Source organism: Eretmochelys imbricata, chromosome 5 (assembly GCF_965152235.1).
Source record: "Eretmochelys imbricata isolate rEreImb1 chromosome 5, rEreImb1.hap1, whole genome shotgun sequence".
Classification (NCBI taxonomy): Eukaryota; Metazoa; Chordata; order Testudines; family Cheloniidae; genus Eretmochelys; species Eretmochelys imbricata.
In genome coordinates, this window is record NC_135576.1 from 61,239,802 (window position 1) to 61,258,420 (window position 18,619).

The 18,619-nt window shown below is 39.8% G+C and overlaps 1 protein-coding gene across 5 annotated transcripts in view; it reads right to left on the reverse strand.

Annotated features, from left to right (window-relative positions):
• SKIC3 (SKI3 subunit of superkiller complex) overlaps positions 1-18,619 on the reverse strand; it is a 79,764-nt gene that overhangs the window by 40,915 nt on the left and 20,230 nt on the right. For all 5 annotated transcript variants that reach the window (XM_077817201.1, XM_077817202.1, XM_077817203.1 and 2 more), the window contains exons 10-18: positions 16,890-16,991; positions 15,845-15,987; positions 13,666-13,752; positions 13,473-13,576; positions 13,253-13,379; positions 11,629-11,808; positions 9,904-10,028; positions 8,872-9,125; positions 5,165-5,267 (exon numbers count right to left, since the gene is read on the reverse strand). In XM_077817201.1, the coding sequence (XP_077673327.1) occupies positions 5,165-5,267; positions 8,872-9,125; positions 9,904-10,028; positions 11,629-11,808; positions 13,253-13,379; positions 13,473-13,576; positions 13,666-13,752; positions 15,845-15,987; positions 16,890-16,991 (1,225 nt within the window). The remainder of the gene's footprint in view (positions 1-5,164; positions 5,268-8,871; positions 9,126-9,903; positions 10,029-11,628; positions 11,809-13,252; positions 13,380-13,472; positions 13,577-13,665; positions 13,753-15,844; positions 15,988-16,889; positions 16,992-18,619) is intronic.

Sequence of the window (18,619 nt, forward strand, 5' to 3'; positions counted from 1 at the left end):
AACATTCCAGTCCCCTAGCTGAAATGTTATATTTATTTGCCCATTTGCTGGTATGCACAATGGCGACCAGTATCTCCCACACTTTATGAGGCATTATTGTCACCAGCCCCTAAACAGGCAAGGCAACCTTGCCCTGGGGGTGGAATGCAGAATGTCCGCCAAAGAACGTTTAGTCTCCTGAATTTCCTCCAATGGAATTTGGAGGGATTCAGACAATCATTTCATCAGGTCCTGAAAGGCCCTGCAGCCATCTGCATAGGAGGATGGTGGTGGCAGCAGCAGCATCACTGCCTCACTGAGGGAGGAAGAGGACTACTTATCTGATGGGGGTGTACTGTCCTCAGCTGCTGCCTCCCATTCCAAAGTCTCCTCCTGGACAGGGAGTTGTAGTAGTACTGGTGGCTGAACTTGTGGGACCAGAGGCTTCTGCGGGACCTGGGGTTCTCTAAACAAGGTCTCTTACAAGAGGGTATCCTATAAAACAGGTCCCTATACGGAGCCCAAGAATTCCAGTAGGTCCACTGTGGTGGTAGGTTAGGAGAGGGCAAGGGTGGTCCTACCAGGAGTGCTGAGAGCATTCACTGGGCTCTGGTACGTCCTCCTCACAAAATATCTCCGAAGATATGGGAGTGAGGCAGAGCCCAGGTCAAAATCCTCAGTGTCTGAGAAATTATCTCCCATGTCCAGTGGAAGGGCTCTGATCATCAGTACTGGAAGCAGTACCAGAGGTCAAGGTGGCACTGGAGATCAGGATCCCACTCCAGAGTGAAGAGAGTTGGTCACCAGCAGGTGTAGCAGTACCAGGGAATGACTATTCCCCTCAGGGAGGTAGGGGCCAGTCTGAGTGCTCTATATGGCTATGAGAAGGGAGCAGTACTGAAGTTTAAGATAGGCTAAGAATTCTGGAAAAGCTTAGAGGAATCATTGTGCCTGGAAATCTCTGCTGCCTCTACCAGGGTTGGCACTACTCATTGCTGTTTACTGGAAGACCTCTTGGGGCAGTATCAATGCTTCACTATTGAAATCCACAGGAGCCTCAGCAACACCCATGACGGAACATGAAGTCTCCTTGAATCTAGCTCAAAGAAGTGACTTATTCCTTCTTCTAGAGTTTCTCTGTGAAATCGGGCTTTTTTCTTCAAATGCGCTGTTTCTGAAGCTGCCTCTGGAGCTCTGGCAGTCACTGTTACAGCCTCAGAGGATGAGGCAGATGTACACGGGGGGAGGAGATTTGAACAAAGAGAGCTTTAGGGAGCACTTCAGTAAGAAGAGCCTCTATCTATCCTCCCTCAGTTTGCAAGATCTGGTTTTGAACCCCATGCAGACCTTGCACTTTGATGGGAGCGTGAGACTCTTCAAAGCACTTGAGGCAGCTGAAGTCTTGTCACTGAAGGGGAAAAGACCTTTGGCAAGTCTGATGGGGTCTGAAACTCATGGCCTTTGGTATAACTCAAACAGGAAGTACTGCAAACAACAACAAAGCCTGGGAGAGGGGAACCCAGCACAAAACTATGGCTAAAAAGGAAAATAATAATAACCCTCCCCCATGAGTAAAGATACTTCTAGAGAAGCAGTGGACACCACAGAGCTCCATCTGGAGACAACAGCAGTTGAGAAGGAATTGGATTGACAGCGGGTCTGCCCTTCCCTATACGCCCTTGCACCAAACTGCATAACATGTAGGTTTGGACCCACAGACACTGCTTATAAAAGCCTCCAACCAAGAGTGCATGGGCATTTGGATCCTACAGTGAAACACTCACAGGGACAACACTGGGGTTATGTAATTTATTGTTGTTTTCTATAGTCAAAAAGGAAGAGACAGAAAAGAAACTGTGTGTGGTATATGGAAGAGGTAAACGGACCATATATTGCCATCTAGAAAGTAGCAAAGCCACAGGTGAAGTTTATCAGCAACAGATTCACTGAAGTAAGCTGAAGAACTTGTGACAATGCCTCATAAGTGCCTCCTACACAAAGAAGAACACTGGGAGTCTACTCCCATAGCTGCTTCAGGGAGATGGATAAGGCAGATGAGTTATCCAACTAGAGGAAGAGAAGCTCAAGACCACTCCTAACAGACTTAGACTGATTTACAAAGCAGTCTTGCTTTGACCCAGTATGAGCAGGAAAGAATTATACTCTACTAAAGTAAGGGCTTATCTACATAGTGGGGGAATGCACTCTCTGGGTGTGCGATTTCTAAAGAACCCCAATATGCTGAGCTGTGTAGACTCTGCAGGTGTGCGTTAATGTAGTGTTGGCTGAAACACTATCATGTTAAAGCACACCAGGGAATCTTTAGCGTGCACCAGCAGGGTCTACACAGACCAATTAATGCACAAGTTAGTGCACTTTAGAAATTACAGCCTTGTAGAGCACATTAGCCCACCCTGTAGACAAGTCCTACATGCTTTTTACTTTCCCTCTTCTAGACCATGCCAAATAACTATATTAATGTCCACATCTAGAAATGCATAGGATACATCCTGCTATTGAATGACATATACTGCTGGCAGGTAGACGAAGATGGGATGTTTTACAGAATCCTCTTCTATTGGGAGATCACCTCAAAAAAAACCAAACAAACCAACAGCCTTCTATGGCAGCTTCATGGAAAGAAACAAGATTAGATGATGTGACATCTAGAAATTTAAGGTCATAAATTAAGAGATGGAAAGGGCAATAGGAGTGGGCTCTTTTCCTGTTAAAAGTTTTAGGTGATGATGTTAGGGCTCGATTTTAGACTGATGTGAAAGGTCACATAACCAAGCTAAATCCATTTATTAAATCAAAGATTCATCAGAACAATATAGAAAGGAAAGGTTGATACTTTACTAATCTGGAGAAAAAACTTGAAGCAGTTACATTTTCACTCTGTTCCACTCATACCCCTCATTACAATAAAGAGAGAAAACTCCCCATATTCCAACATGTCATTATGTATCTTATCTTTTTTGCACCTGCTTTTCAAGGCTCTTGTTTGCCACAACAGGGGCTGCAAGTGCCTTAAAACCCTGAAGTATCTCACTGGCCCAATCAAGGAACTACAGTAACTCCTCACTTAATGTTGTAGTTATGTTCCTGAAAAATGCAACTTTAAGTAAAACTATGTTAAGCTGGAGCACCCGGGGGGAAAACTGGCAGCTTCCCGCCCCGCCCTCCCGCCCCAGCTCACCTCCGCTTCCTTCCCAGCGCTTGCGCCGCAAAACAGCTGTTTCATGAAGCAAGCCTGAGAGGGAGGGAGGGAGGGGGGAAAACATGACACGCTTGGGGGAGGAGGCGGGGCCGGGGAGTGGATTTGGGGAGGGATCCAATGGGGCGGGGCTGGGGGGCCAGAGCACGCCTGTACTCCCTCCCCTGCCTCCTGAACACCGCAAGCCAGCTGACTGCTGCGGGCAGGGGGAAGGCGCACCACTTTCTCACTCCTCCCCCCTGCCCGCAGCAATCAGCTGGCTTGCGACATTCAGGGGGCAGGAGAGTGCGGGGAGGAGTGAGGACTCGGCACGCAGCCTCCCCCCTGCCTCTTGCCCACAGCAATCAGCTGGTTTTCAGTGTTCAGGGGGTAGGAGAAGTAGGGGGAGCCTGTGCACCGAGTCCTTGCTCCTCCCCCCTGAACACCGCAAGACAGTGGATTGCCATGGGCAGGAGGCAGAGGGGGAAGGCACTGATCCGCGGGGTCTGCCGGTGGGCGGGAGCGTAGGGGGGCTGCCAGCTGTGGACAAAGCAGGCAGCCAAACGACCTTATAGCGAAGCATTGCACAACTTTAAATGGAGCATGTTCTGTAATTGAGCAGGGAAGTAAGATCGAAACAAGGTTAAGTGAGAGGACGTTAAGTGGGGAGTTACTGTACACAGATAAGGCCTCCTTTAGTATAGTACATGGGCATAGGCTGCATATGCAAGGGCCACAAGAGGTCTTGACTGAGATGGGGGAACAAATCAGTATAGCATAAGAAATGGTGATAGGAAGAAAAGAAAGTACTCCATAGACAACAGCTTGTATATAAGAGTAATTGAAGACTGTAGTTCAATTAATCTTTTGAATGTAGCTTTTTATTCCTTTTATTCAGTCACCTGGGCGCCTGAACTTTTTTTTTTTGGGGGGGGGGGGGGGGGTCGCTATGTGTATAGGTGAAATTATAGCCCACTGAATTCAGTGAGAAGTTTTGCCATTTTCCTTAGTGTGGCCAGGATTTAAGCTATGGTCTTTAACAAAATAGTTAAGAGTAGTTTCAGCAGTAATCTGTAGGTAATTCATTAGTTTCATTAAAAGTGAACTACAGATGAAAATCTTAGCTCTCCCACAAGAATTTCTGCTGTAGCCTCCAGTATGCCTCAAAATTAGAAGAAAGTGAGGATGTAGCATGAGGAATGGAGTTTGTTGATGTACAGGAGATTTAAACGATTTTATTGTTTTTATTTTTAAAGCCTACATTGCTGGGTGTAAACTTCAAAACAGAGCTGTGCAGCCCTCCATTATTAAAAAAAACAAAACAAAACAAAAAAAAACACACAACAATCCCCAGTCCCATATAATCCTTCACATTCTTTTTTAACAGGAGCCTCCACCTCAGATCAGATTCTTTCCTGAGAGCAGGGAGGGGTTGTTTCAGACAAAAGTCTACAGTCACAATGTATGATTTAAAATGAAAGACAAAATTAAAGTCTGTTAAGTTTGAGAGAGAAGAGCATGTTTCACCAATACCACTCTGATCTGAACAGTATATTACACAAGGTAAACCACCCTCAGTTTGGAGTACTGGAGCAGTGAAGACTGAAAGGACCATAGAAAAAGACTGTGGGTAGGCACACACAAAGGGACAAAAAACACCCATATCCCACCCCCAATTTTAGTAGTTATTACATTTCCACATAGTTCTCCCCAGTGTTCTGCAAGGATGTCATTGTTGCTTTTTAATCAGTCTCTTCACACTATGACAAGAAGAAATTTAAAAACAATCCTATCAATTGTTAAAATTTTCTAATCACTTCATGTGTTCTGAATACAAGATGCATCATTCACGCTACTTCATAAAAATACAAAATAAAATTTCATGCTAGATTAGTTTACTACAAATTTTTTTATCCCAAGTTTAATAGAAAAAAAAACACCACACAGGATCTTAATTAAGACTTACATACTTGAACATGAAGTACTAACCGTGTAAAATATTCAAGTGCTTGTTCTACATAATCTAGAACTTTCCCATCAAGATAGTCTGCAAGAGCAGCCCGTGCCATCATGAGATAGCACTCTCCCAGACCTGAAAGGAAATTAAACATTTAGTCTGTGAGCAGGAGAGTGACTTGAAGGACACCTTTATATAGTTAAACTCAAAAACCCAAGTATTATGGCACAAAGAACATTTAGCAGGTCAAAGAAGCATAACTAAGCAGTAGCATGCTTTGTAGCTTCTGCAGGCCTACCTTACTATACACAGAAGGAACTCCTTGCATCCCTCCATTCCACTGCACAAGGTCCCTGTGTATTCTTGTATTTCAGGGATTCCTTGAACTCCCCCTAGTCTCCCACCATACTAAGGTCCCCAATTTCCACCTGCCAGGGACTGTGCCCCCCTCCCATCTGCCATCCCATCCCAAATCTATAGGGTTCCAGCCACTGATGCCCAGAACATTCCCTGAAATTGATGGATATGGTGCTCAAAAGTTATCGCATTACATGAGACACGCCACCAAGTTGAGTACAGGCATTTGCATGCTTGGCTGGCAATAATATGACATGCTCATCTTTGCAGGGCTTCAGAAGGCCCTCTTACCCACGTTAGAAAGTAAGTTGTTACCTACCCTGGAAGAATATGAACTGGAGAATTACAGATACACACAAAAAAACCCAAAGCCTAAATAGTTTAAAACTAGACTGTTTAAAAACAAATCTGAAGTTTTAATGTCCATTAAAACGCTTGGGAGGAACTCTCTTTGCTAAGAATCCAGCCATTCCCACCCATTCACCTATGGGCAATAAAAAGCTCACAATCCCCATTTCAGCTATCAAAGTTCTCCTCCAACTCACTCTCAAAAAACAAAACAGAGCTTGAAATTCCTCATATTTTCAGAGGAAAATACAAGTTCTTTGTTTTGTTTTTTTTAATGAAAAGCACAGAGAGTCAGGCTTTAATATATAAGAGCAAAAAGACCAGGCACAAACCACCTCTTCCTCCTCTTTGTAATGCAGTGATTTTTGCTCTAGGATTAAACACAAGTGGAGGTGGAGGGAGGAAAGACGTGAGGAGAAGGGTGTGTTTTAATCAGGGCTTAATCGCAATTTTAATCCCACTTAATAAATTTCAATTGATATTCTATTGTTTAATTATTTGGGTTTTTTTTACATTCATATATATTTTATTCTGTGTTGTAAATTAAATCGAAGTGTATATTATTTTCTATTACAAATATTTGCACTGTAAAAATGATAAACAAAAGAAATAATATTTTTCAATTCACCTCATACAAGTACTGTAGTGCAATCTCTGTTGTGAAAGTGCAATTTACAAATGTAGATTTTTTTGTTACATAACTGTACTCAAAAACAAAACAATGTAAAATTTCAGAGCCTACACGTCCTCTCAGTCCTACTTCTTGTTCAGCCAATTGCTATTTACACTTACAGGAGATAATGATGCCCTCTTCTTGTTTACAATCTCACCAGAAAGTGAGAACAGGGCATTTGCATGGCACTTTTGTAACTGGCATTGCAAGGTATTTACGTGGCAGATTCTAAACATTCGTATGTCCCTTCATGCTTCAGCCACCATTCCAAAGGATGTTTCCATGTTGAGGACGCTCGTTTAAAAAAAAAAAAAAAAGGTGTTAATTAAATGTGACTGAACTCCTTGGGGGGAGAATTGTGTGCCGCCTCCTCCTCTGTTTTAATAACATTCTGCCATATATTTCATGTTATAGCAGTCTCGAATGATGACCCAGCACATGTTGTTCATTTTAAGAACACTCTCACTGCAGATTTGTCAAAACACAAAGAAGGTACCAATGTGAGATTTCTAAAGATAGCTACAGCATTCAACTCAAGGTTTAAGAATCTGAAGTGCCTTCCAAAATCTGAGAGGGACGAGATGTGGAGCATGCTTGCAGAAGTCTTAAAAGAACACCACTCCAATGTGGAAACTACAGAACCCGAACCACCAAAAAAGAAAATCAACCTTCTGCTAATGGCATCTGACTCAGATAATGAACATGCGTCGGTCCACACTGCTTTGAACTGTCATCAGCATGGACGCATGTCCCCTGGAATGGTGGTTGAAGCATGAAGGGACATATGAATCTTTAGCGCATCTGGCACGTAAATATTTTGTGACACTGGCTACAACAGTGCTATGAGAACACCTGTTCTCACTCTCAGGTGACATTGTAAACAAGAAACAGGCAGCATTATCTCCTGCAAATTGTAACCAAACTTGTTGGTCTGAGTGACTGGCTGAACAAGAAGTAGGACTGAATGGACTTGTAGGCTCTGAAGTTTTACCTTGGTTTTATTTTTGAATGCAGTTTTTTTTGTACATAATTCTACATTTGTAAGTTCAACTTTCATGATAAAGAGATTGCACTATAGTATTTGTATTAGGTGAATTGAAAAATACTATTGTTTTTTTTACAGTGCAAATACTTGTAATCAAAAATAAATATAAAGTGAGCACTGTACACTGTGTTGTAATTGAAATCAATATATTTGGAAATGTAGAAAACATCCAAAAATATTTAAATAAATGTAATTCTAATATTGTTTAATCACATGATTAATTTTTTTTAATCACGCGATTAGTAACTATTAATTTTTTTAATCGTTTGATAGACCTAGTTTTAATTCTAAGTTTTAACGCCACCTACCAAACTGAGAATCTTTTAGGTTTACCTGCTAGGGCTCAAGAATATCCACCATTTTAACTTTTTGTCTGCTAGTGCCCAGTGAGCGCTGCTTGCTGGTCAAAGTCATTTTTCCTCTCTATACAGTACAAGCTGTCATAAAGGGAAGGGTAAACACCTTTAAAATCCCTCCTGGCCAGAGGAAAAACCCTTTCACCTGTAAAGGGTTAAGAAGCTAGGATAACCTCGCTGGCACCTGACCAAAATGACCAATGAGGAGACAAGATACTTTCAAAGCTGGAGCAGGGGGTAGAAACAAAGGTTCACTCTGTCTGTGTGTTGTTTTTGCCAGGAACAGAAAAGGAATGGAGTCTTAGAACTTAGTAAGTAATCTAGCTAGATATGCATTAGATTCTGTTTTGTTTAAATGGCTGATAAAATAAGCTGTGCTGAATGGAATGTAGATTCCTGTTTTTGTCTTTTTGTAACTTAAGGTTTTGCCTAGAGGGATTCTCTATGTTTTGAATCTGGTTACATTGTAAGGTATTTACCATCCTGATTTTACAGAGGTGATTCTTTTTATTTTTTCTTCAATTAAAATTCTTCTTTTAAGAACCTGATTGCTTTTTCGTTGTTCTTAAGATCCAAGGGTTTGGGTCTGTGTTCACCTATGCAAATTGGTGAGGATTTTTATCAAGCCTTCCCCAGGAAAGGGGATGTAGGGTTTGGGAGGATTTGGGGGGGGGGAGGAAAGATGTTTCCCCCAAGCAGGCTCTTTCCCTGTTATATATTTGTTAGACGCTTGGTGGTGGCAGCAATAAAGTCCAAGGGCAAAAGGTAAAATAGTTTGTACCTTGGGGAAGTTTTAACCTAAGCTGGTAAAAATAAGCTTAGGGGGTTTTTCATGCAGGTCCCCACATCTGTACCCTAGAGTTCAGAGTGGGGAAGGAACCTTGACACAAGCATTTCCCGATTTAGAATTTGGTGCTTCAATTTCAATCTTACACTAAGTTAACAATCCATCTTTATTACCTTTGAGTGCAGGTACATATTCTTTTGACTTCTTTAAGATTTGTTGGTATTCAGCTATAGCGTCTTTATACCTTCCTAGAATCTGTTCAATTGATGCAGCCTTGTAAATACTGTATATCGATTTGGGATTCAGCTCACTGGCCTTTGTGAAGGACTTCAGTGCCGTTGTATAGCCACCTCTGCTCAGGTATGCCTCTCCTAGAGACTCCCAACAGTTGGAGTCCTTTGGATCTGCCCTTAGAGCTGCCTGCAAGCTGAATATGTCAGGAAATAAAAGACACAGTTACCTAAATTCAAATAATAAAGTAGAACATTAGTTAATTTAAAATATAAAATCTCTTCCTTGCATAAATGTATCCATTTTGTCAAGAGACATGGACATATAGGAAATGATATAAAGTATCAGGGGGTAGCTGTGTTAGTCTGTATCCACAAAAACAACAAGGAGTCTGGTGGCACCTTAAAGGCTAACATTTATTTGGGCATAAGCTTTCGTGGGAAAAAGATAAACAAACACTTCTTCAGATGCATGAGTGAAAATTACAGATGCAGGCATTATAATGACACATGAAGAGAAGGGATTTACCTCTGAAGAAGTGGGGGGTTTTTACCCACGAAAGCTTATGCCCAAATAAATCTGTTAGTCTTTAAGGTGCCACCGGACTCCTTGATGAAATGATATAGTTTTAGGTTTTTCTTATGTAATTTTCATCCTCCTATAGCATATTACACAATGTAATAAATTTCAAAGTTTTGGCTCAAGATCCTATGGAGACAAAGTTTTATAAATTATCTCAATGAAATCTGATTTCTGACTACTGCTCTCAAGCTAAGTTTTTCTGTAAAAGGAGAAGGGTAGACACTATGACTTCATAGCATTTGCTGCAGCATCAACTGCAATAAGCCAAATCTCTTAATAGGGAGATTTCCTTTGTTATTTAAGCTGTCTTTGACCTAAGTAAATTTTAGAGAATAAACTGTTTGACTAGCACTGTGTGGCCAATAGCTTAACTCAATTACTAGTTCTCTTACTCAGCCACTGCTTGAGAGTGCTGACCGGCTCTCAGGTAGTAAAGTCCACGACGAAGCCAAGCCCACTTTGCTGTACCAGCACTTGCTCTTTCAGTTACTGCAGTCAAGATTGCCAGAGCAGCCTCCTAACAAAACCCCAGAATATCAGATTAGATACATTTACATGTACGTGCAATATAAAGAGAACAAATCATTGTTAGTGATTTGCATTTGTCTAACAAATTAGTTAGTATACTACTCCTCAAGTATTGGAGACACAGGTCAGTTACTTTAACAGGGAAAACAAAAAAGCCTATATTTCTCCAGAATCACTCTCATATCAGACATTAGTTATGGACTATTGTCTGGGAATGGGCCATGTTTTAGTTTTGTTATTTCTTTCACAAGGGGAATAATGAGACTGACTTGCATGGACTGATCTTAAACTTTTGTTCACCCCTCTTTTATCAGATCTCTGGAAGTAAGGGAGACAGAGGATGGGGGGCAGAGGAAAAGATGGGAGAAGAATTATAGAAAAAACTTTCTATCAGCTGACCTTACCACAATAGAAAGGTTACTACTGAGGCAAGGAACAATTTGTCTCCTTCCTCTGTGGCCTCTGCTAGGCATCGCTGCTTTTTAGTCTGTTTTTGTCTGTTGGAGACCTACACAAACATGGGTCACTTCAAAAGTTCCACTGAAAATTCTAGCAGCTATGCAGACCCTACAGTCTAAATTTGATTTGTTTGAATCTCAGATGAGTCTTGTCTGATCAGAGGCATTAGCCTGAAAACTGATCCCTAGTTGTTTGGGGGCAGGGGGGTAACAATTAAAGATCTAGAAGACAAGAACAAACACACACTCACTTTGAACCTGTGCTTAAAATTAATCTGTGACAGATACGATGGTAATGCTTTTGTACATTACTAAATGCTCAGTTTTCTAAGAACATTAGACTCTTTAAAGGGCATGAGTTATTTGAAAGACTTTGCAGTTCACTGAAGTCCCATACCAAATCTGATTCTAGTATATATTCTAAAGACAGTTTATTTTTCAAACTTCTCCCTATTAACAGTTTCATCCACCTCAACTAGAACAGGCAGATAACTACGACATCTCCTGGGAGCTGGAGGGAAAAAAATAAAGAGATCTGTTCAAAGTAGGGAAAATAAAGAACTACTGAAAGCCATAGTTACTGGCCCTATATCTGAGTTCCTATCACTAAGCTTCCAGAGTTCTATATTGTTTTAATGAAATTATTAAGAGTGGGGTTTTGCTTTTTAAAATAAAATAATAAATAAATAAATAATAATAAGCTACAAGAGTTGACTAGGTGGGTAAAGAAGTTCATCTAAAATAAATATTCTGTGGTAGGATGTTTTGGATTGTTTGACTGAGTAGTTTGTATGGCTGACATGAGGTTTTCATGTTTGCCAATTAACCCTAGCAGATCACCGGTCCAGATAACACCAGAAGGGAACGTCACACTCTCCCACCTCCAAAATCATGCTAATTCTGGGGCTCAGAAATATTATGTCAAGTTTTCTTTCCCAAAAAAGTTTAATCAATATTTTTAAGTGGAGAAGTCAAGCAGGCCTGAAGCTATAACATTACTAAACAATGAAAAAAGAGACCAAGTGTCCAGTCTCAAAACTCTATGTATTTTGAGGACAAGAAACTCTGTTGTTCTACAAGTCACTTCAAATTCGACCGTAAATGCTCAAAAAAACGTTGGATATACAATACCGTGTCTCCAAGTTCCACACTTAAGTCTACAGCTGCTGCTCCAGCTTCTCCATCAGTTCTATCTAGTTCAAAAGCCTTTTTATAGCAGCCACGAGCCCTGCTTTTGTCTCCAGCTACTTCTCTGTAGTAATGGCCTAAATAGCAGAAGACGCTTCCCATGTAGCTGTCCAGTTTTGCAGCCTATGAACAAGCACACCAATGGAAAAGAATAGGATGCATTCTGAAGCATAATTATAAATACACAAGAACGAGTCCATTGATTTATAAATATTTACACAACAGAGGCCATATCGAACCAAAGACATACATTACTTGTGAATTTCTCATGTAGCATCAAAGGTAATATATTAAAGCTAGGCAGAATTTTGAAACAAAAAAAATACTCAGTTGTTTCACAGAGTTTACAGAGGGTGATAAATATGCCAAATGCTTGTGAATGTTGCACATCAGACAAAACAAGTTGTGAAGGGAACATTACAATCCATTTTAATAAGCATTTAGTGTGTTGTTACAACAGTAAGTTAAAAATACTGTTATTTTTCTAGCACTATGCTTGTAGTTCTGCTGCAAGCTGACTTATTTTGTTATGTACTAAAGTTTAAACAATCTTAACAATGGGAACTTTAAGTATGTGCTATTGTTTAGGTCTGAAAGACCACACCCAAGCAGCATAGTGACAGTTTTGTAGTGATCAGTTATTAAAAGTGTCCTTTTCATATTGTGCAGCATACAGCAGAGATATCAGACTGGAGGCAGTAGATGAGGATGCCATTCTTTCACTCTTCACTGTTCATGTTGGAGCATATAAATGCTCTTTTCCTAGCCAGAGTGACAAAAAGAAATACCCCTATACGCAGGGGGAAAAAGACAGTGGTTTGGGTATATTTAAAAAAACAAAAACCCCAAAAACACAAAAAACAAGTCTGTTGGAAAAAAAAAAATCCTGTGGTGCATCTGTCGACCAAGTTTATAATCCATGACAAAAAACAAGAATGCAGCATGCTCGCCATGTCCCTTAAGTGAGTAGTGTGCATCACAAGCATGCACACATTCATTTCTATATAGGAAAAAAACAAGGGGAAAACCCCAGCTTACTTGCATCAGTAGCTCCCAACCTTTCAACTTGGTTATCCAACTTAGAATTTCCCAATCCTCCTTTTTTGTCTCTCCTGCCCCTTTGCCGCCGTCCCCTGTCCCCCCTCCCCATTTTTTCAGCCTCCACTTTAAATTTTCCCTTCTTCTTTGCTTCCTTCCCCACTTTCTGAAGCGCATGCGCAGCTCAGTCTGGACATGCATCAGCCTGGACTGCATAACCCAGGAGAAAAGATAGGTCAGAAGCTGCTTCCTAAGTCACTACCATTAGGCTGCATTAGGAGCCTCTATGAGAGGAAGGTAAGGAAGCGGCAAGTAGCTTTCAAGGAGTCAAACTGTCCCAAGAAAAAGTTTGCATGGAGATCCATTTTTCCCAGCTTCCACTTTTAATTTGTCCCATGTGCAAGCTTTCCAACCCCTCAGCTTGTGAAACATTAGATATACATTTAGCCCCATTCCAGCCAAGATATTTTCTAATTTAGGTTTTATAATAAACAGTTCCACATGAACATGTTAACAGTGTTTTTGTTACCTTCAGAAACTGAGTGAGAGCTTTCGTTTTATCTTTCCTTATTTCTTCACCCATGAACCAGTAAGTGAGTCCGAGGTGGTAATGGTACTCTGCAGTTTCAGCTTTTCTTTCAATCGCTCTTTGAAAGCTAAGTAAAAGAGGAGGCACGGGAGGGGGGAAAAGGTCATATAAAACCTTAAAGAGTTCCCTGCTGCCTTATAAAGGCACACAGAAAACCTACCTTCTCTCTGCCTGTTGATAATTCTTTTGGGTATAATGAATCAAACCTTCAAGAGCATGGGCTTCTGCCAGGTGCAGGTGGGACAACACAAGCTGCTGTGCAACCTGCCAAAGGATATGTTTTGATTTTATTTTCCCAGTTATATACAGGAATAAAAATAGTTCAATTTAAAAGAAAAAAAGAATAAAATTACCTTTGAAGCTTGATCAATCAAACCTTTGTTCAGATAAGCCTGACCTTTGAGAGCTAGAAGCACTGGGTCATTATTTATATCTGAAACCTAGAAAATAGTAAAACACTAGCTGAAACTTTATTGAACCCTACAACTGGTAGGCTATTACTCAGCAAGATATTAGACCTATCTCCAGGCATAATAGAAATAGTAAATATATTAACTCTACCCTCTGTGTCCCCAGATAATGCTAGGAATCTGTGTTGAATGCCATTCACAATAGAATTATTCAGTACATACATGAATTTAAGTTTTGGAGGGGTTATTTAGATCCTTGAAAGTTATAACTAACTGGCCTTTGTTCTACTGACTCATCATAGCCAAGAAGTATGTTACAGCTTGTAGATCAGCAAGTAAAAGGATTTTGGGTATAGAAAATGTTACTCTACCATTATGTGTGTGTTATTTTAAAAATAAGATTTGCATATCTTCTCTCAAGAAGCTTAATGTAGCATTAGAACAGATTTTATAGTTGTGGATTTAACTATAAGCAGATGTTTTTCGGGGCCGAGTTTCCAAATAGAAAATCAGACAGCAAGATAACTGAAGATAAATGCTACAGAATAGTTAATATAAAACTTAGTGGAGCTATCCAAAGTAAAACCTGCTTCAACGGGTTATCTTTGAAAGTCAGCTATGCATTTCTGCTTGTGTGTCAGCTGTCAATTCCCTGTTCTCCCCCCAAGATATATGGTGATACACATTACACTTCTCAGGGCAGGACTGAGAGTCATAATAATATTAAACATGCAATTTCACATTGATAGTGCACCTCCCACAGTTTAAAATAATCTTAAAAGGAAGCTTACATATTAAGGGAGAATTTCATTAGTTTAGATAGGAGCTTAAGTGACCTTGGACGGAGTGGTTTCTGTGGAGTGTAGGGAGCAAATGGAGGAGATCAAGGCCAGAGGCGGAAGTCTAAGCAGTGAGTAAAACAGCATTCACTAAGATTTTGGAGACAAAAAGCAAGATGGGATAGTAAAGCAGCAAGCAGGAGCTGTCCCTCATTCTCTCCTTCCTGTATTTGTCACAATAAGTGAGAAAAAAAAGAGTGCTTCAAGATAAAGTATACTTAACGTTTTTCCACTAAGTCAGAGAGAAGTGAACTAGAGGAAACAGAGTTAGACTTTAAGAAGGACCCAGAGTGAATGTGAAGTTTTCTCATCCTTGTGATTTTTCCAGAACAAGATATTAGAACAGGTACTGCTAGACTCCAGAACATTTGTTTAAGGCTAGATTGGCAACGCACAGTAAATGTTGGACATACTAACAGCCACATGCCAACCTTTCACACATCCTCTATACCTGTCAAACAGTGCATGTATTCTGGAATTCCATATTGAGTGCTCTCTTTAAGTGCTGCTATCTTTCCTTCTCCAAGCTTGTGTATTTTAGGAGTGCTGGATGAGCTGGTATTAAAAGTTCACAGTAAGAAACTGCAGTAGCTATAGGGGCCCAGAGTATTATTCTGAGAAAATGGAAATCTGCAATTCTTCCCTCATACATAGACTGGTTTGGTGAGCTCTCTAGTGCTGCCTAAATGGACAAAAAATGACTGTCTAATAGAAATGCTTGGAACAAATGTGAGGATGTCTGGTCACATAACTATTACATACTTTTGCAGTTGAGTATATATTAATCCCCAATACACAAAGTGAGAACATAACCTATCTATTTAGTCACTTTAATAACTGATGCTCTGTGACCTCTATGGGCTCGGGTTTGTTTTATAAATCATAAACATTGAATTTTGTTTTTTTCTTTGGTTTTTCCATCTTGTGCATATATATGTTTTGTTTCATTGTGTGTTCAGACTAAAACAAAAATAAGGGACCAGAGATAAGGTGCGAAAATGGAGGTCATCAATGAGACAGATTGAAAATTTAAAGATTGATAGTAGAAGAGAGACTGCCAAATGACAGTTGAAATGACTAAGAATATGGAAGGTGAGAATGTGGAAAGTAAAAGAGAGAAAGAGGGAGACAGACATGTTTTACCAAATACTGTTGATATAAAGTAATTCTCTGCACTGGGAATAAAATAAGGGGAGTGGGAAGGGGAAACATCCTTTGATTGTGAGTGCAATAGGAAGACAGCTTGATTTTCTTTAAATATAACTATATCAGCCAAAAAATACCTGCGCAAGAGTGCTAATGGCTTCTTCTGCAGTGTCAGCACCTGCTATTTTAATAAGAGCCTCTGCTTTCAAACGAAGGGCAAGGTATTTCTGCTGCAGATTGCCACTATCATCATCATCAAGTTGTCCTGATATCTTAAGAGCTGTTAAAAATGAAAGATTTCACTTTAGTTCTTAAATCAAGCATGGAACTATCAACTTGACATTTTGTGAAGCTTACTTAAATAAGTGTTCAAATTTGACAGAGCACCCTCTATCATACCATTTTTCTTAAGATTTTTTTTTTAAAAGTGTGTTACTTGGTCTTTTCTGTTCCCCAGTTATTTAACTCTTTTTAGCAAGAGAGCAATTAACTATACAAGGAAGAATGTGAAATTGACTGTCGACAAGGTGCTAACATTCAGAAGAAACTGAAAGGAAAAAAAACACTTTATTTTCACTAGTTTTCCAGTTATAATAATCTTGTAACTTACTAGGTACAAAGTTTTCAGACATTTTGAATGAACAATGTCCCTTTAACAGCAAAATTTAGCTTTCCCTTCTCTGTGTAGAGGGAAATTCAGGTGGAAATCAAGATTGAACTTAGTATCAGTAATTACAGTTTTGGAAATTACTCCAATAAATAGCAGCTTAGAATCTCAAAGGATCAAGACAGTTTAACAACTCTAGAGCTTGAACACCACAGGAAGATGGCCATATGTAAGATGGACTTGTGAATACATCTAGCGAGATATTATTTTATCCTTCAATTGCACCAGGCCTTTTCAGAGGGAAAAAACCATTCATGCAGAGTACCCTTCTATTTGAAACCGTAACATTAGCTTCTTCAGTTGGCACTACCACAAATTATTTTACATTTTGAGGAGAGAGACCTTATTAGCCTTGGAATCAGATTTCTTAAGATGGTTATAGTTCAGAAGCACAATATAACTCACTTCTTTGTATTTGCTACAACGTAAGCCAACAACATGACCATATTGTTTTCTAATCTAATATAAAGTGAAAGATTGGGGATTACTACTCCTTTCAGATACAAGATAATTACCTCGATTGCAGGAAATAACAGCTTCTTTGTGTTTATGCATTTTCATTTGCGCCTCAGCCAGATAATACCATGCTGCTTGACATAGGCTGCTCTGCTGCAAACCTAGAACAAATATTTTTAAAATCAGTTATCTGTTTAAAATAAATCTTGGGGATACAGATAGCCAAGGTGGAACTAAAAAGAGTGCAAGGTTCGCTATTATGACACATTCAATATTTTCACAATATTCTTCCTATCCAGTAAGAAAATAGGAGAAAAAGGCAAGGAATTACACAACACTATGGTTTAAGATATATTTTCATTTTGAATATAAAAATTTCCATTTAATGGGAGATGAGGATCAAAATCTCCTGGACTGCTCCAAAAGTTTCTCCTCAGGTCTTTGTCCACTACTAAAAGATCTACAGATGCCAATACAGCATGAGCTCCACCCAGGTCTAAAGGCAGACTGAAAGAGATCAAAGAAATTTTAGGACTTAGATAATATTAAAACTATTTCACCACAGCCTCCTCACTAGCCTTCCTTAAAAATGGAATGTTAAAAATCTGGTGATAATTGAGAAGTTCACTGGTGTTTTGAGATTTAGTCACCCCTCTCTGCCCTCCCGCCTCAATAAAATTTGAGCTAATCTGTTCCTGAAAAGCGTAAGTACCTTGATTGTCCACTGGTATCTGTCAACAATAGATTCAACTTTCCTTACTAGGACACAGTCTGAAGTTCCCTCAGAGCCTCTATGAGCAAAACTAGATGAAACCCAGCAGACAGATGCATGGCATTAACTGTATTCCCCATCCCACACACAGTGTTTGTTTTAGGGGAAAAAAAATGTAAGGGGATATTTTGAAGGGGAGGGGGCAGTTTCACTTGCTCCATGTCACTCATTCTTTCCCATATTAGGCACTTTAACTAGATGAACCTGAAATTTGAGTTCATGACTAGGGCTAGTTGTAGTATTTTCAGTTCATGCTCAAAAACATTTAGATGTTCAGGAATTCTATTTTTTTAAAACCAAAAAAAAAAAATTTTTTTAAAAAATCAGTTTTATGTCAAAAGTCCCTACATTCTACAGAAAACTGGGGTTTTAAGTGAAGGTTTTTTGGGGGGCAAAACAGTATCAGCTTTCTACAGAAAATTGGTTTTATGTCAAAAGATATGAATGCCTGAAAATCTGTGTTTTTGGCCAAAAAATGAAATATTTCAATAGGATATGCCACTATGCCTCATGGGGGTTGTAGTTCAGATGCCACAACTCCCCGTTCGTTTCTATGGGCCAGGCTCCACAGCCAGACATCATCTCCCATGACACACCATAGTCTCTTCTCGTGTGAGGAGAGGTAGTACATCAGAGGAATCCCTGGCCATAGCTCATCATGGGAGATGTAGTCTGACTGGGGGGTGTGAGGCACCCAATGATCATTCCCATAGGCACACCACTGGTATCAGTAAATTGAAATATTTCAGGTTTCCAGTCAAAAAGTTGAAAATTTTCCGGGGGGGGGGAGAGAAACCCTTATCGTCCAACAACCTCTAGTCATGACCCATTTTAAGAGAGCCTTTTACATCTGAGTGCAACCAAGCCACTAATAAATAAGATATTAGTTTAACATAAAACTTTGCAGTAGTTATAGCTGCTGTATAAAAGCTTAACGATTCTCTTTCAAAGGCCAATACAATCATTTTTAGTGTAAATATACACATACAAAAGTTTTTAAAAGGACACCATAGCTTA